General features: G+C 34.8%; 2 protein-coding genes across 5 annotated transcripts; one reads left to right on the plus strand and one right to left on the minus strand.

Annotated features, from left to right (window-relative positions):
* Positions 1-774: 774 nt before the first annotated feature.
* Positions 775-2,250, plus strand: LOC146945003 (F-box/kelch-repeat protein At3g23880-like). The gene has a single exon (XM_085743385.1). The coding sequence runs from the start codon at positions 827-829 to the stop codon at positions 2,039-2,041; it is 1,215 nt and encodes a 404-aa protein (XP_085599511.1). The 5' UTR covers positions 775-826; the 3' UTR covers positions 2,042-2,250.
* Positions 2,251-6,776: 4,526 nt separating this feature from the next.
* On the minus strand, positions 6,777-18,823 carry LOC146945004 (uncharacterized). 4 transcript variants are annotated; one of them, XM_085743382.1, is made up of 12 exons: positions 18,526-18,823; positions 11,169-11,422; positions 10,428-10,632; positions 10,163-10,253; positions 9,896-10,041; positions 9,499-9,742; positions 9,228-9,332; positions 8,899-9,081; positions 8,259-8,463; positions 7,562-8,054; positions 7,097-7,176; positions 6,777-6,972 (listed from the first exon to the last, which is right to left on the minus strand). In XM_085743382.1, the coding sequence occupies exons 2-12, from the start codon at positions 11,392-11,394 to the stop codon at positions 6,968-6,970; spliced, it is 1,983 nt and encodes a 660-aa protein (XP_085599508.1). In that variant the 5' UTR covers positions 11,395-11,422; positions 18,526-18,823; the 3' UTR covers positions 6,777-6,967. The 4 variants fall into 4 exon arrangements, with proteins under 4 accessions (XP_085599508.1, XP_085599507.1, XP_085599509.1 ...); XM_085743381.1 differs by lacking the exon at positions 18,526-18,823 and adding an exon at positions 11,785-11,910; XM_085743383.1 differs by lacking the exon at positions 18,526-18,823 and adding an exon at positions 11,725-11,910.

Here is an 18,823-nt window from a genome sequence, read left to right on the forward strand (position 1 = left end):
CGTATATATGCGACATCAAGTTGTATTTACTTTCCGGTCTTTCCACGAGTTTTTAGTGCGTCTTGCACCCACTCGACGAGAAAAAATTAAAGAAGGGATTGAAAGATAGAATTAAGGTATTTAACAAAAATATTTTGAATGATAAGGTTGAGGGACTATACTGTTGTTTTGTTTGATAGTTTAATCAAACGAGCCAATTCAATTAATAGATGAAATAAAAGAATTAGATGGAGAAATGATTTAAGAATATTTTAATTTTTATGTTTCGTTTAATAAAAAATATAGAATTACTTAGTAAGTTAGACTGTTCGGTAAAATTAACAATTAGACTAGTTTATAAATATGAAATGATGTAAAAATATATATTTAATGGGATTTGCTAGAACACACCCACTAGTTTTTATGTGGGAGTGTTTTAGCAAGCTACACCTTAAGGTGTATTTAACTACTTTTTAGTTATAACTTGCTAAAACACACCTTCTAAAAAATAAGTGGGTGTATCCTAGCAAATGCCTATAGGAGTTGCTAACATACACCCACTTATTTTTTAGAAGGTGTGTTTTAGCAACATTCACCTTAAGGTGTATTTAACAACTTTTTAGTTATATCTTTGCTAAAACACACCTTAATAAAAACTAGTGGGTGTATCCTAGCAAACCCCATATTTAATTATGTAATTTTTTTTAATTATGATTAGAGAAGATAAAATCAGCTTTTCGATTATAATAGCTTATTTGAGATCAATACATTAATTCAAGTGATCAAAGATTACTCATTTTGGTAGGAACAAACTTCATTTGGATTGTGTGCATAACCAGACTCGGAAATGGCGCCAAGTGAAGACGCCGACGCCGACGCTGCTTTGTCTGATCCACTTACGGAGGAAACAACCGCCACCAAGCGGCAGCGTTTGAACTCCTCCACCGAAACCCTGTCCCTAACCTCACCATCTTCATCTTCCTCATCTATCATTCCGACTCTTCCCTTCGAGATCATTGCAGAGATTCTCACCAGGCTGCCAGTCAAATACCTCATGCAACTCCAATCCGTCTGTAAGTCCTGGAAATCTCTCATCTCCGATCCCAAATTCATCAAGAAACACCTTCACGTGTCCACCACGCGCCTCCATCTCGTCTTAGCCTTCACCAATTCCTCTCGCAAATTCTCCCTCTCAGCTTATCCTCTCTCCTCCTTCTTCGCCGACGTAACCTCCACCGCCGCACAGCTAGATTACCCTCTGAACAATCGAATTCGAAATCGTTTCGATCTCATCGCTGGTTCTTGCCATGGTATCCTCTGTTTTGCTCTCGATCAACGTTTCGCTCTTTTGTGGAACCCTTCCATTAAGAAATTTACCAAATCACCGTCTTTGGATAATCCAAAACGAGATGGGAGTTACACAATTTATGGTTTTGGCTATGATCATGTCAATGACATTTACAAGGTTGTTGCTGTTAATTGCTTTGAATCTGATAACGGGGATTACAAAACTCAAGTAAAGGTCCATACTTTGGGTACCAATTTTTGGAGAAGGATTCATGATTTCCCTTTTGGTGTCCCTTTTGATGAATCAGGAAAATTTGTTAGTGGAACTGTTAATTGGTTGGCATCTACAGATTCGTCGTATACTTCATCGGTTATTGTTTCTCTTGATTTGGAGAAGGAAACTTATCAAGAGCTGTTGCAGCCTGATTATGGAGCTGGAGCGGTAAATGTGGTTACTACGACCTTAGCGGTGTTGAGGGATCGCTTGTGCATTCTTGCTCATAGTGATACTTTTTTCGATGTTTGGCTTATGGAGGAGTATGGAAATAGAGAAACTTGGACTAAATTGTTCCGTGTTCCTTACATGGGGAATGTTGGGCATTGTCCTTATACCAATGCACTTTATGTTACCGAGGATGATCAGGTGCTGCTGGAGTATCAGTTCGAGTTGGTCGTTTACAATTCTAGAGATGGTACTTTTAAAACTCTTGAATTTCCAAACATCAAAGGTTGGATGGTCCCTGAAGTCTACCAAGAGAGTTTGATATCACCATGATCTTAACAATAGTAGAATATATGTAGCAGTGTAGATGGATACTTATGTCGCTTGTGCATGAGGTTTATGAAGAACCTATTTACTGGATTCTTCAACTTCCTAACTGCAACTTGTATGTTAGTTTTTATTTGCGTTATGCACCTTTTGTTTGCTGGTTATTTCATGGATTATTGTTCATTATGATACGATGAAATATGTTGCCTGAGAAATTGTTGTGCTAGATTTATTTTATTTGATAGTTAAGAGTTTTTTTGTTGGTTCTTTAATTGCGCACTTCATCATGTGGTTAGTGATTTGGAATTAGGTTCTATGTCCTTTGGCTGTCACCTGTGTGTATGTTAAAATGTTTGATGACTGTTACACAAATTTTATGATGCATGCTGCAAAACCGCTTGTTGCTGGGATGTTTGAAGCAATATGAAGTTTCTTTATCTATATCTGGCGTGACATATTTCTGCCAAAAACAATAAATTGTGATTCTAGACTATTCATTATTCCTCCACCATTGCAATGGTAATATGTTTCTTGTCTTTCTTTCTCACTGAATTTCTTTTATTTGTGATTATTTTATAATGCTTTTCTATGCTCATGTTGGATTTCATTGTGTAATGGAGCTTTGGTACCAAATATGAACCATATCCGAGGTCGTGCTTGGTTCAATAGCCAACACTGTAATTTTATTCAATTGAATATTTATCACATTTATCTTATGAAATCTGAGAAAATAGGAATTAGGGGTATGGCTTCTGCAAATTGAGTCGACTGCTTGAATTACTGGTACTTGATTTGCTAGAGAAGCTTATTCTTTTTTCAGTTCTGTTAACTCAATTCCTTGAATCTCTGTGCAACTTGAGTTTGTCGAAGTTAAACACATAGGCTGGTTGCACTTGTTATAGCTTTTGTCTCAACACTCAACATGTAAACAATCCGCAGGTTGTTGCTCATTCTATCAGCATACGGTTGTTCAAAGACAGACGTGTTTCTTTGGTCCTTGCCCTCTCTTTTTTCGTTGTATTTTCAGTGGTCCTTGGTCTCCATATATATTAGTTTCCCATTCATTTTTTCTCAAACACTTGGATATTTAACGTAGAAATTGTATAAATTATTCATTAGTTGCTTACAAATGAGAGATTACAAGAGTATATATACACTAATGGGCATATGGGTCCAACCAATACTAAGAAGTCTAAAACTCCCGTCAAGCTTGTTACAAATTCAATTAAGCTATGGTGTAGTTGTTTCTCAAAGAAAGTATGTTTTGAACATTCTCAAGGAAACCAGCATGTTAGACTGTAAAAGTGTCGACTCCTCAATGGATCCTTATGTTGAACTTCTCCATGGACAGGAGGACTCATTTACTGCCCCAAGAAGGTACCAAAGACTCATTTGTAAGCTAAATTATCTTACTATCTTCTTGGGGCAGTAAATGATGAGTCAATTCCTTCATTCTTCTTGTTAATGTCTGGTAGGGACTTGGGTATTATGGGATGCCAAAGTCACGCTTTGAGTAGTATAAAATGTTAGCAGCAAACAACGTGGTAGTATTTAAGCTGAGTATTGAAACTTGTGTCCAGTTTCACCAACGTGGTAGAATATAATTTTCAGTCGAATTGCTGATGATGCGGTAGCAGCAAACAATATCTCAGGTTCTGCATTTCAAATAGGCTTGCTGAGAAAGTCTTATTTTCTACAGCCAGCCACTAGAGATCACGCTGATGTTAAAAAAAAAATGCAATATGGATTTGGCATCCAAAGTGAGGGTTTCAGAGAAGCCTAGTTGTGTCCACACCAGTACATTCCATTTTGATTTCAATACCTTCCCCTGCTTCATCTTCAATCCAAGGGAATTCAAAATAGTTCTTTATTGTTGTGAGAACAACTCCACCTGCTGCTCCCTCTAGACCATATCCATGTGAAGGCATGACATCAGTGTTGTCAAATATCGGCCACGGCTGCTCCATGGTGAATTGCGGTGGCGGATTTTTTGACAACTGCCATGGCCAATTTGTGAAGGGTGGCAGCGCCATGGTGTTTTATGGTGGATAAAGTACTACTTTTGGGAGGTTGACTTTCTGCTTAGGAGTTTAAATAGTTTTGAATATTCAAGTATACAACATTGTAAGGTTGTGATGAACTGTAAATTCTATATTTTTTTATCATTAGGAATCGAACTCAATACCCTGGAGTTCTTGACAGTTCATTTTCCGTCACTTCCGTCCTATGCTTGATTGGGTTTGGCATGTTCTTGCTGATTATTTAGTTACACTGTTCCTGCAGGCTTTGGAACTCCTCAAAATAGTCTAAATCTGCAAGCAATGTGTTGAGAACTGTTATTATTATTGAATAAAGTTTGGGCGGATAGAAACAAATTAATTATATAGGTTGTATTCACTTAACAAAAGCTTCCAAGCAAGTTGTCGAAGTAAGTCATTCATATACGAAACTTGCTCTTTTAATGCTTCTGGGGTGTTCAATGTCTTATGTAGTAACTAATTAAAGTAGTTTTCAATTATATGTTTACCGTGATGATGGTTTTTGGGTGTAATAGTTATGGATGGTGTTTTTACTAGTATTGTCTGGCATCTTTTTGCTTCACTATCTAGAGATTTATGTGGATGAAGGTCTATTTAATAATTAATATCAATCCATAAGTGGTATTTTCAAGTTCTACAACTCATGTAAGTGGTTTTCTCTATTTTGACTTAGAAGTTGATTGAGTTTTGTGATCAGAAGTTGATGATCAAGGTTGAAAATAAATGCATTCTCATATAACATATAACCAAAGGTATATTGTTTCTTGATCATGTACTATGTACAAAAGTTGTTTATCCAACTCTTGGGTACACTGCAGCTGGTGGTAAGATGATTAGTGAAAAGAGTGTATGAACCCTTTCGTTGGTCACTGCGAGCTTAAAGCAAGCATTAGGCAATTTCGAAAGTTGAGTTTTCTAACAGGTGATAGGGATCCTGATCCACAACCTTGTTTTAGGATGTTTCATGCCACTCAAGCTCATACCAATTGTCAAATGAATAAGTTTTTGTCAACCATGGGTGAGTGGTATGGGTTTGCAGACAATAGGAAGAAGATTGTGAACTTTTGTTCTTATATCGTTAGAGGCTCAATTGCAAAGCTTACGCTGCTAAATACAAGCTTCGCTCGCGTGCGAAAGTATATAAGATTGGTGCTCGAAACCTGGTGCCTAAAAATGATAATAATGATTTTTTTTTATTACTCTATCCAACAAAAATATTTAGAAACGACCTAGTATTCACATTATAACGTATTTGATCCATGTCAGAGTTTCGACTAAGTTTTACGTTTTGTCGATTGTCTAGCACAGCTTGAGTTTGACTAAAACAATCATGAATCAACATTAAATCACAAATATGATACCCTCTTGCTCTCCCAATATAGTATCTTTCATTTGTACTTTCCATGTGATGATGTCAAACAGATCCAACATCTCCATGCAGCTAGCTACTGTTGTTCTAGCCAAACAAAATATGTACTCTCAGTTTATTTGTTTCCATTTTTAAGGAAAAGATAAGTACCAGTAGGCCCCTTCAACACAACATCCAATCAACCTAAACAAGATTTTTGTGCCGACCAATTGTTTCTACCCCACTTTCAATTCTTTCTAAGCTTGGCAATTGGCACGTGAGAAAAAGTTAAATATTTACTAGTACTTTTTTTCCTCTAAAAAAAAGTAGTGTAGTACTCCCTCCGTCCTACAATAGATGACCTAGTTGACAATATATAATATTGACTTAACATACTTTGACCGTATTTTTTTACTAATATACAAAGATAAACATTATCATGTAAGATGTTGAATTCGTCTCGATGAATATTTTTAAAATATTAAATTTTCATAATTTTTTCTAATAGAGAATTAAAGATATTAAAGATATAAAATGTGCATTGATATATGTGTCAAAGTCAACTGTGTCAAGTAATATGGGACGGAGAGATTACTACTTTTTTTTTCCTGACAGAATGAGTGTGCTTGATTATTTTTAGGCAAAAAAACAAATACACCAGGACCAATGAATCCACTAAAGAGCAAGTTGAAATGATTAAAAAGAAAAAAATAGTGAAAGGAAAATTAACGATTTACAGAGGAGCACATGGTTGATTTCTTTTACAGAATCTTATGTTTTCCTTTATTAAATTGTTATGTAGTTGTATTTTATATAAGTTACTAGCTTTTTAGCTATGAACTAGTGTGTAGATTAATTTTATCGAACAAATCTGAAGTGTTAAAATATAGTATTGTTAGTACTGTTTTTCTTTTATTTTTAACTTTAAAAAAGAAATAAAAGATTGAAAAAATTGTAATTTTTTTTTTTTGAGTTGCATTCAACTAGTACCCCAGACTAGTAATAAAATCTCTGATATAAAAAACTGGTTTGTGTAATTTGTTGTGAATACTCCCATATTGAAATTTCACATAACTTTGTCATGAAATTTTTAACACACAATCCAATAGGACCAGAATTTCATGCTGTTGTAAACTTGAATACTCTTCGACCAAAAAAAAAAAACTTGAATACTCTAAGTAATTGGATACAAATTAAACTGCTCACATTGTAAATTCTCTATGTTAGTTCCAACTTGAATCCATTCATGTATCACAATTACTATTTTTTTTTTTTTTTTTTGGGTTATATGTTCTCTTAAGTCATGCAAATTAAATTTTCATTGAAAGGAAACCAATGCCTGAAGCATAATCTAAAGAAAAATAAATCAATAAATACCAGGGAATAAATAAATTATCTGTGTATGTATAAAAAAAAAAGGTCCTAGTTCATTAATAAAATGTCATAATGTAATGAATTGGACTAAAAAAAGCATAATCTAGAAAGTATCCTAAGTTAGTTCTCCAGCCACCAGCTCCAATAAGGTCCCTCCCATAAACGCATTGCTTAACCTATCAAAGTGAACAAACAATCATTCCTTAGTGTTAGGCTTAAGAGTATTATTATGTTGCTTTCACTTGAAGAAAAATAATAATAATAAACTTAATTTGACTGAAGTAACAATCAGAAACATACCAATTAAATATAAGCTGGTGAGGAGTGTTGCCATAATGGTAACTATACAAGCCCTAACAAATTCAGCAGTCGAGGTTGACCTGCACAATTGATAATTTGATAGCTCCATCAGCATATAACAGAAGCAACTCTTGTCAAATGAAAAGTTATTAATGACTAATGGCATTGAACAAGAACTTTAAATTGTAAATGAAAGCGATGGTACAATTTTCAGATATGTTTTTCAGTGAAATTTATTATACGAGAATGTGAGACATGCATTGTCGGTGTACACTAAATTTACACCAATGTCCAATGAGAAACCAGTATTATGTGGCAATATGACGAGTTCTCATTAGATGTCAGTGTAAAACTAATTTACACTAATAGTGGATCTTCATTAAACTCTAATTCTATTCTCATGTTCCATTGAGTTGTATTTATTTTCTTTGGAAATGTTGTATAACAAATGACATTGAAAATTACCTTGTTACTAGGTCTCTGACAGATTCAGAAGTTAGTCCAAAACCATAAGGAAAAAGTGGATCATAGTGAGGATCTCCAACATTCATTGGGAGTTGATCGACAGATTTGAACCATGTCCTTGCAAGTTTACCACTGAAACCATAGTCACCAAAAAGAACATCTGCCACACCTTGTCCCTCAGATCCTGGTAACCATGCTGCAACCAATGCATCTATGGAGGAAAGATATGGTTCAATCACAACAGGTCTGCCAGTAACGGTGACAACCACACACTTGACAGCTCCACAGACATTGTTGATGATATTTGGACCAGGATCCAAGATTGTAAGGGCTGTGCTGTCCCCGGCAGTCTCAGCATAAGGAGGTTCACCAACAACAACAATGGCATATTCAAAGTTGTTGGATTTAACAAAATCGGCGTCAGGGTTCTCGCGAAATACAACTTGTGTGCTTGGATCAACCGTTGAATTTATAGCACTGAGAATTGTAGTACCTGCTCATGAGAAAAAATAGCTTCATAATTACTACTATAACTTACTAGCGGAAAGACAGGCAATGTCATGTCTGTTTGTCAACATTTTCTATATTATAATGTACTCAAGGGTAAAATTGAAAAATAATTATGTAAAGCCTAGAATCTCATATGCTTCCATAGGGAAAGACCTCAACTTGCTACGAGTGTCTAAGAGTCACTTACCGCTTGTGTCACCATTGCCAATGAATCCTTGCCATTTGATTGTCCACCCACCACATTGGTATCCCAAATTATCGGCATGAGTACCAGCAACTAAGATTTTTCGGGCTTTCTTTGGAAGAGGAAGGAGTTGAGCACTTTGGTTTTTCCCATTTTTAAGTAGCACAAGTGATTTTCTTACCGCTTCCCTTGCAAGGTCTCTGTGTGCCTGATTAAACAGCATATTTGAATATCTCAAAACTCTTGATGTCTTAATTGTGATAGGATATATTCTAAATTGTACAAGTAACAAGAAATATTGATAAAGTTGCATGCTATTTTTGTCCTTGATCTACTTGTAGGAATTAGATAAACTTTATACAGGAAGGTAAATTAACAAAGAATAACAAGTTATAATGTTTAGTTTCTTAATAAAAAGTAGGTTTCCAGACGTTCTTGTTTGTCTAAAACTGGTGTCAACTAAAACTATATGCAGAAGCTTATTATCGTTCGAGGAATTGTCAAGACATTTTCATTGAATTCAAATATACCGTTTTCATCGAGAATGAAATTGTCATCTTTTATTATTCAGATTGAACTAAAAAACAAGTCAAATTTGTTACTGAATATCCATTTCAAGGTTGGGATGGTTTGAATGAATCACCTGGCTTCCAAGCTCATTGACCAAGCTGAAATCGGCTAGAGGATTCTCAAAAAGACCCATGGTGAACTTTACAACCAAAATTCTCTCAACAGCATCATCAATACGATCCATCGGAATGACATTATTCTTGACCAAGAGTGTAAGGTCCTGAATGAAATCTTCAAATTTGTATGGTACCATCACCTATAAGTTAATTAACAAAAAAAAAAAAAGTTGAGTTCTACAATCTCTTGTTCAGTAAGAATTACATTGTTTCATAAGCTACACACGAGTAGGAACTTCATTCACTACAAGCTTGCAGACAATTTGAGTATAAAGAACGTACTAACCATATCAACACCGGCTTCAATGGAAGCCTGGACAGAATATGTGTAGTTTGAACCGGGAGGTGTTGTGATTTTGTCAATACCTTGCCAATCTGAGATGACAAATCCCTGACAAATAAGTGAATAAAATTGAAGTTAGACTTAATACTGAATTCAATAGTTCTACTAGTTGATGATGCCAAATAATATTTTCTTTCCTAACAAAGAACTGAATCTCCGCATTTATTATGTAATTATGTATAAGAAAAAGGAAGAATATAGAGAGACCAATCACCTTAAACTTAAGAGTATTCTTGAGGTAACCAGTGATTAGATCACGATTCGCATGCATCTTTACACCATTCCAACTGGAGTATGAAGCCATAACCGTAGAGACCCCCTTAATAATAGAATCAGTATACGCAGGCATGTGAAGGCTCAGCAATGCATGCCAATCAACCACCGCGTTGTTCTCATTTACTCCCTTGGTTGTACCACCATCTTCAACAAAGTGCTTAGCACAAGCCGCTACCTTTGTCCTACAAGAAAAGAATAACTTTATTAGCCTAGTGAATAAGTGACATAAGTAACTACATAAAAATACAAGAGAATTATTCAATCAGGATCTTTTTGTTCATTTATGTGCAACATAACAACTGTGGTTAATGTTTGTAATGTTAATAACGTCATACTTGCCGCCAACATATGGAACTCCCTTCCTGGCACCCGGCGGGATATCTCCTTGCAGACCAGGTATGATCTCTGTCATTTCTCGCACAATTTTAGGATCCTCGCTATAGCTTTCATAACACCGACCCCATCTAGGATCTCTACAGACCTATAATTAACAAGTTAGGAGTATCAGTAAAATTTAAAGAAAAATAGTACATATCTATCAACCTCAAACCTGTCTAACAAATACTAGTTTTTAACAAGTTTATCATTAGTGTATAATTTACCGCAATGCATGGAGCAAAAGCATAAGGAATCCCTGTCGCTCTGACTTCAAGAGCAGTTGCAGCACCAATTCTTCGTACCAGATCAGGATCCCTGATTATCGAATATTATTAGAACAAAGAAAATATTGGATGCATCTGATAAATATACATGCAATTTAAACAAAATGATAAACAAATATCAAGTTACGTGAAAATTTTGGCATTAATGTTGTCCGTAATTCCTATGCCGAACAAATAAAAAAAAAATAAAAAAAAATCAACTTGCCTGGTACATCCAAGCCCAACATTATGGGGAAATATGGTTGCATTATAGACATTATTGTGTCCATGAACGGCATCAATACCATACATCATGGGAATGCCCAATCTACTTGCCAGAGATCCTTTCTGAAATTCATTAATCATATTCACCCAATCTTGAGCAGTAGCTTTTGGAAGCGGTTCGCTGCCGCCACCACTCAATACACTCCCTACACACATTTAAAGGAATCAGTAAGTGCAAATAGAATTAAGGTTAACATTCAATTACTATCCTAAGTTGGGATCCAAAATGATGGTAATGGATATAGTTTAAAAGGTTTGAGTTGTCGAGTAAGTGTGGCACAGATGCAAGTTAATGCTTACCAAAATAGATCCGTGATTCAAACAGGAAGCTTTATACATAGAACACAATAAGCGTGCCATTTTTTTTATTGAAAGACACAAAATTATTATCCAATAAAACACATAGTTGAAAAGATTTATCTAGTGCCGACAATAGTGGATCGCTGAAAATAACGTTTGTTCAAATTTTTGACAATAGCAACCTGTTCATATTCTGTTGACAAAACTGGATTGATCAAACTTGCAAAAACCAAATGCTTGTGTGTCAAAATAAAAACATAACATAAAACTAACATGGATTAAACATTAATCAATTTTATGCCTGGAAACGAAAGTATACACATTACATTTTCAATTCAAAAAAAAATAACTATGAAGGTACAATGAAGTTTTTAGTTCTCACCAATAAAACTATTTTTCATAACACCGGCATTGGCAACACTCCTATCAATCTGAGTCATCTGACCAATCTTCTCCTCCAATGTCATCCTACTCAACAAATCCTTAACCCGAACCGCAATCGGTTGCTTTGGATCTTTGTATTTCATCTCATCAACTTGAGCATCACCAGTTACCACCAACCAACAGCATAGCCATAAAACAACACCTACCAACCGAATCCTAGACATATTGAAAATTTTCCACCTCTTGTATCACCTTCAGAATAAAAAACATCATAGGTAAGAACACAACATATATAACAATATAACATATAACATAACAAACAAAACAGACCCAATAGAGATTAAAAAAATAAAGATTTAATTTTGGAGTTATGCCCCACTTGGTATCAAAGGCAAATCAAAAAGAAGCAAAAGAAAAGCATATCCAATGAAAAGGGTAACCAGAAATCTGAAACCCCATTACTTAAAAAAGCAATTTTTTTACTAAGCAAGCAAAAGGGTACACGAATATAGTATAAAGAACAAAAACAACAACGACAACAAAATCAAGCACACGTTTTTATCAATGTTATGCAGCAGCAAAGTGCAAGAAGTGTGTGTGGGATGATGACTCACTATGAAAGCAGCAATGATGCGATCCAATGTGAAAAAACCGTGACTTTATGAGATTGAACGTGGAAAAGAGTGAAGTATTTATAGAAAGAGTGTGGAAGAGAGAGTAGTGGGAAACATAAAGCACTTGTTTCCGATAGTTTCTGTTTGATACATTAAACTGATAAATGAATAACGACAAAATAATAATGTTATCTTTTTTATTTGTTACAATTTTGAGTTGAGTTGAGTTGAGTTGATTTGATTAATCTCAGTCAAAACCAAAATCAACGGTATAAAGAGACTGCTCCACGTTAAACCGGAATATTTTTGTTATATTTTTAACATTTATTTAAAATAAAATATGAACAATTACCAAAAAAAAAAAAAAATGAACGATCTTTGTGTGACTTTCAAACGGTACCAAATTTACTTTTTTAAAAAAGAAAATTGTAACAAACTAAACAAACAAACTCGCGGATGATGTGTTGCTTTTTTCCAAAGCAACGGTTTCCCAAGCTCGGGTGATGGAAGACATTTTTACTAAATTTACTGGTGCTTCAGGGTTGAAGGTTAGTATTTCTAAGTCAAGGGCTTTTTTCTCAAGTGTTGTCACGCGCTCAAAAATCAATACCATGGTATCTGTCACGGGGATTCGCAACACTTCTTCTCTTGATAAGTACTTAGGTTTCCCTATTTTTCATGGTAGAATGAAAAGGGTCGACTATGAGTTTCTGATTGACAAGGTCCAATCCCGTTTAGCTTCATGGAAAAATAAATTATTAAATAAAGCTGGCAGGTTGACTCTGGCCAAATCTGTCCTTAATGCTATTCCTACCTATTATATGCAAATCTCTTGGATCACTCAAAGCATTTGTAATCAACTTGATAAAATGACTAGGAAGTTTATCTGGAAGGGTACTAATGGTAAAGGAGTTCACTTGGTGGGTTGGGATAAAATCACCCGACCCAAATCTCTTGGGGGGCTTGGTGTTCGTGTGGCTCGCAATGCTAATACCGCTTTACTTGGAAAATTGGTGTGGGATATTCATACTAATGCTAACAAATCTTGGGTGCACATCTTGTCCAACAAGTATCTTGGAAATTCTAGTGTTCTAGATGTTCCAAAGAAGAATGGTTCCACCACTTGGAACTCAATTTTGAAGGCGAGGTCGGTTTTGCGAGATGGCTTTGTGTTTCGGCTAGGTAATGGCACCACTTCCTTTTGGTATTTCTCCTGGACCACCTTGGGGAACTTTGCAAGTATGGTTCCGTGGGTTGATATTCATGACATATCCTTGTGTATTCGTGACTTGATAATAGATGGTAATTGGAACTTTAACCCGTTGTATACTATTCTTCCCAACAATATTCAAAATCATGTGAAATCCATGCCCCCTTGCTTGCATAATGATGTTCCAGATCGCATCACTTGGGCCGACCATCTGGATGGTATTTATACAGCTAGGTCGGGATACTCCTGGCTCCTAAATACTCATTCTGAAGACCACCATGATGAATATGTTTCTTGGAATTGGATTTGGAAAATGAAAGCCCCGGAGAAGATCAAGCTTCTCTTTTGGACCGTTAGTCATGATTCACTCCCCACTAAATCACTTTTACACCGTCGTGGTATGGTTTTGTCTCCTATATGTTATAGATGTAATGATCATGTGGAAGATGTTTTACATTGCCTCAGGGATTGCCCTCTTTCTGCTTGTATTTGGAGATCCTTGGGGTACAATGGTATTGCGTTCTTCCAGGAGTTAAACACTCACGCGTGGCTCAAAAAAGGTCTCCGACTCTCAGATCCTTTGATTTTTATGGCAGACATCTGGTGTATTTGGAAAGCCCGGAATGCAATGTGTCTTGGTAATGAACATGTTAGCTATCATCAATTGCGACACAATGTTGGGAGCTATCTTAGTTCTCTTTCAACGTCTTTGGGTGAAGGTCTTGTTTCTCGATCGCAACAACGCTGGACTTCTTGGCACCCCTCCCGTATGCAAGCTATAATTCTTAATGTTGATGGAAGCAGTTTCGGCAACCCTGGGCGTTCTGGCTTTGGTGGTGTTCTTCGTACTTCGGACGGGACTTGGCTTTGTGGATTCTCAGGTTTTTTTGGTATTTCGAATAACTTGCACGTGGAACTGCTTGCGATCATGCACGGCTTGAAGTTGACTTGGGAGAAAGGGCACCGAAATGTGATTTGTTATTCTGATTCCCTCCACGCTATAAACTTAATTCAAGCTCCCCTCAATGCTTGGCATGTTTATGCCACTATCATCAAAAATGTTAAGGATCTCCTTAATCTCCCTTGGAATGTGCAGTTGACTCACACCCTTCGAGAGGCTAATGCGTGTGCGGATTTTCTAGCTAAACATGGTGCCATTCACGATTCTTCTTGGTGCATCTTGGAGAACCCCATCCCGGGCTTGGAAGATTTACTTCTTGCTGATGCTTCTAGAGTACAGTTCTTAAGGCTGTAACCTAGTTTTTTTTTTTCTTTTTCTTTTTCTTTTCTTTTTCTCCTTCTACCAAAAAAACTAAACAAACAAACTATGTTTATCCTTTTTAACGATAACAATAATTTAATTTTTTTTAATAATACAAACAATATAACATTAATAAAAAATTATTTAAATATATAATAATTGGAATAATAAAAAAGTCAACACAAAATCTTTTATCTCCTTTATATATAATATAGATATAATTGTTCCTATCGACTATTATAGTGGAGTAGTCTTATTTTAATGAGATTTATTTATTTATATTAATATTTTAAATACTATTTTTTAAGGATAAAATAATAAATAAAATAGCTTAAATGAATGGTAAAATAGGTAAGAAAAAAGTCAGTCTAAACTCATTTTTTTGAGAGGAAAGTCAGTCCGAACTCATACTTTCTCTTTGTATATAGTATATAATAGGATAGAAGAATATCGTAAATAACTTAACAAACTACACATAAATATTAATCTTAACCCCTAAATATTTCATTTAAACTTTTAATTACAATTTAATATTTTATCTAGCATAAATATCTCAACAAACTACACATATAAAGATTACTTTGATCTTATCCACTAAATATTTTATTTAAATTTCAAATTAAATTTTAATATTTATTAGCATAAATATTCTTTCAATATATATATATATATATATATATATATATATATGTTAATTTGAATATTTATATAAAAATTGTTTTATTTTTTGTGAATTGGATATCTCGTCGTGCAACTATAGAGACTAACCTTTAAGCCGGATAAATACATAATGAGTGACAAATCTCTCGAAAATATATATGTTAATTTGATACTACCATCTTGATATCTTGTTTTATTTTTTAATTGATTTCTAATATTTTATGTAGCATATATATTTTTATAAAATACACATAATTTTTTAAAAAATATGAGTCATCTCTCTTATATATCCAACATTTAGTGAATTCAAGTGTGAGTCTCCCACATGTACTTGAATTTAAATACTATGATCAAATATCGCGATCTCACTCTCTCGCTTGTCCCACAAGCTATCTCTCAAGAGTTTTATGGATAAGGTTGTATTTGAATTCATAACATTTGGTTAAGTGGAAGAGACCTAAACCATCTATTAAGGGGCTTTAGGATTGTCTGATAACGATCTGTAGTCAATATTTTACCACTTGAAACTTTTCTTCAACTTTTTTAGCTACTTACTTTTTTCTTCGAATGAGTTTAGAGGCAAAACACACACAAATTTAGTAGTATGATATTAGAAATTACGTGTTTAAACTCCTACCCGACATATCAAATGTTACATCAGGCTGGCTACCATCTAATTTGTACTTGCATGACACTTTGTAACTAAATCCTATATAAGTAGGAATGTCACTATTTCAGTTTTCAATTTCAATTTCGTCGGACTTCCACTATTTCGTACAGCTAGTTTTTTTTTTTTTTTTTTTTGGGTACCAAAAGCTAGTATAATTACAACATGGAATGAAAGTGTTATAAGATTGGTGGTTTACCGACATAAAAAAAAATTAGCACAAAAAATCTTATGGTTATAACTTATATGGCATGTGACTGGGCGGTTTTAGAAATGTACTAGTATAACTTTAATTCATGTTTTTGGCTTGGTAAAAGTTGAATGACTGTGCAACCAAAAGCTTCATCTTTTGAATTGATAAACGGAAAAATTGTAAAAAAGGCAGATTCCTTAACATAAAAGACAAGTCATATTATGCAAAAAGTTTTTCATAAAAAAAGAAAATAGATGTGGATATGAATCCTGTGGTAAAAGTTGTAAATGGTTCCTGTAGTGTGGTACCATGTCCAAAAGTATGGAACATGCAAAGAATAACTTGATTAAAGAAAAATCATCAGCTTTCATCTCATGTTGACTTGAAGTTAGAGAATCGGATTCTCCCATAACCTCATTTTAATTATGAGTTTAATTAACCATTACATTTCATCATTTTGTATAATAAGTTCATTCCCTTTAGTCTTTGGGTTGGTCAGATTGTTTTGATAGATCTCTATGTAATAAGAAATATTAAAAGGCTTAGATGACAAACAAAATGATACATGAAAAAAAACGAAAAGGAATTGTAAATGAAATTATTTTATTCAAATAATAACTTTTACAAATGAAAAAAAAAAGCATTGGAAGTGCCTAGATTTTTAAATTTGCTAGTATTTTGAATTCCCTCATCCAAAGGCTCCTTCATTTCATATTCTTCTCTATAGTGTTCTTCCTTAAAAAAAATCCTCATCCAACCACTCACTTATAAATTTTAAGGATTCTCTTAACACACTAATGGAAAGAAACAATTTTCAAGAGTGACACATTTTGTAACATAGTCCTATATGCATTTGAACAAAGCAATGACGAATTTGGAGTGGTTACACTTATCTTCGGAGATACGTCTAATTAATATGAAGGTATCAAGGTCAGATCACTTATCTATTATTCTTCATCATCACCAATCATAGCCATTTAGACAGAATATCAATTTTTTCAATTTGAAAACATTTTTTTTGAAGAAGACAAACTAACCTGCTGTAATTGATGCACCTTATGAAGAAGGAGGATTAAATATAAGATCTCTGGTTTGTTTAAATGAAGCTACCAACCTAAAGCTTTGTTGGGACCTCTTGCAATCTGAAGAACAATGGGCAAAAATTCTTAAGAGTAGAGTTCTTAGAGATACACAGTGTATCAATTATCATATCTACTCTTCCATTTGGAGTGGTATCAAAATGGAGTTCCAGGTTATTAGAGAAAATTCGTCTTGGCTAGTGGGGGATGGAAAGAAAATCAACTTTTGGTTTGATAATTGGTGTGGAGATTCCTTATTCCAAACACTTAATGCTACTACTGATTTGATTGCTCCTTTCCCCTCTTCATTGAGTAATTACATATTTAACAAACAGTGGAGCATTCCTCATTCTTTAAACCATGTTTTTCCTCATTTGAGAAACATTGTGAATCAAGTCATCCTCCCTTTTAATGAACAAGCTGATGGTCTGGTGTGGAAACACAATTCAACAGGAAACTTATCTCTTAAGGATGCCTTTGAATTCAAAAGAAAGCATCTTCCAAAGCTCAACTGGACCAAAATAATTTGGTCAATTGACATCCCTCCTTCAAAATCCCTTCTTGCATGGAGACTCATGCATGACAAGCTTCCCACAGATGAGAATTTGTCCCTCAGAGGCTGCTCTCTTCCCTCCATGTGCTCTCTTTGCAGGACAAATTTGGAAACATCTTTTCATCTTTTTTTACAATGTCCTTATGCAGTTAATATCTGGAGATGGTTTGCTTCGATATTGAACATCAATTTGCAATTCCAGACTTTTGAAGATATCTGGAAAATTTGTTCCAGAAACTGGAACCCTCAATGTAAACTTACTATTACTGCAGCCACTATCAACATCCTCAATGCTATCTGGTTTGCTAGGAATCAACAAAGGTTTCAAGACAAGAAGATTCATTGGAAATCATCCATCACCTCCATTATCTCAAATGTTTCCCTGTCTAGTAATCTCTCTCAAACAGTAGCTTCATCATCTATTACTGATTTTATCATCTTGAAGAAGTTTAATGTGTCTATCCATCCTCCAAAGGCTCCAAAGATAATAGAAGTTGTCTGGCATCCACCCATCTTTGATTGGATTAAATGTAACACAGACGGAGCAGCTACAAATACAACCTCCTCTTGTGGGGGAATTTTCAGGAATAAAGACTCTAAGTTTCTTCTTTGCTTTGCAGAAAACACTGGTATTGGAAGTGCTTATCATGCTGAACTTTCTGGAGCAATGAGAGCAATTGAAATTGCCGCAAGTCATCACTGGAAATCTCTATGGCTAGAATCAGACTCAGCCCTGGTGGTAAGTGCTTTTAAAAATCATTCCCACATTCCTTGGAGACTGAGAACACGTTGGAAGAACTGCTTGCATACTATTAGTACCATGAATTTTTTGGTTACACATGTGTATAGAGAGGGTAATTGTTGTGCTGATGCTTTAGCCAATATTGGTCTCACGATAAATCATCTAACTGTTTGGCTCGAGATACCTGATAGTATTAGAAGTTTTTATGTTCAAAACAGGCTAGGGTTACCTAGTTTTAGGTTTGTAAACTTTTGAAGAGGTTTGGTTTGGTCCCCCTCTTTTTTGCGTTGTATTTGGTCTTTCTCTTCTGTTTTTTTAATATATTTTGGGTAGTCTTAGCTCACTGCTAAGCTACCTTTGTTTAAAAAAAAAAAACCTGCTGTAATTGATACTGAGGAGAATTTATCAATGTTTTGAAGGAAATGGTTTTGGATAAAGCGTTGAGACTTGATGGTTTCAACCCAAGTTTTTTCAAACATTTCTGGAGGGAGTGCGGTGATGAATTTTTTGGGGCGGGTTGTTGTTGGTTAGATCATGGTTTATTTCTACCTGAGTTGAATGATACCAATATTTCTTTAATTTCCAAATTTGAAGCACCAATATCTATGAGAGTGACGACCTATCTCTTTGTGTAATGTGTTTTATAAGGTAATCTCTTAAGTTCTTGCTAATAT

This window comes from Medicago sativa, chromosome 2 (assembly GCF_051527215.1).
Source record: "Medicago sativa cultivar Bolivia chromosome 2, Bolivia_mono, whole genome shotgun sequence".
Lineage (NCBI taxonomy): Eukaryota > Viridiplantae > Streptophyta > Magnoliopsida > Fabales > Fabaceae > Medicago > Medicago sativa.

Coding starts and splice junctions, on each gene's coding strand:
- LOC146945003 (XM_085743385.1), top strand. CDS start 827: ATGGCGCCAAGTGAAGACGCCGACGCCGACGCTGCTTTGTCTGATCCA.
- LOC146945004 (XM_085743382.1), bottom strand. CDS start 11,394: ATGTCTAGGATTCGGTTGGTAGGTGTTGTTTTATGGCTATGCTGTTGG. Junction 10,633..11,168: donor TATGAAAAATAGTTTTATTG/GTGAGAACTAAA, acceptor AAATGTGTGTAG/GGAGTGTATTGAGTGGTGGC. Junction 9,743..9,895: donor GTTCCATATGTTGGCGGCAA/GTATGACGTTAT, acceptor CTTTTCTTGTAG/GACAAAGGTAGCGGCTTGTG.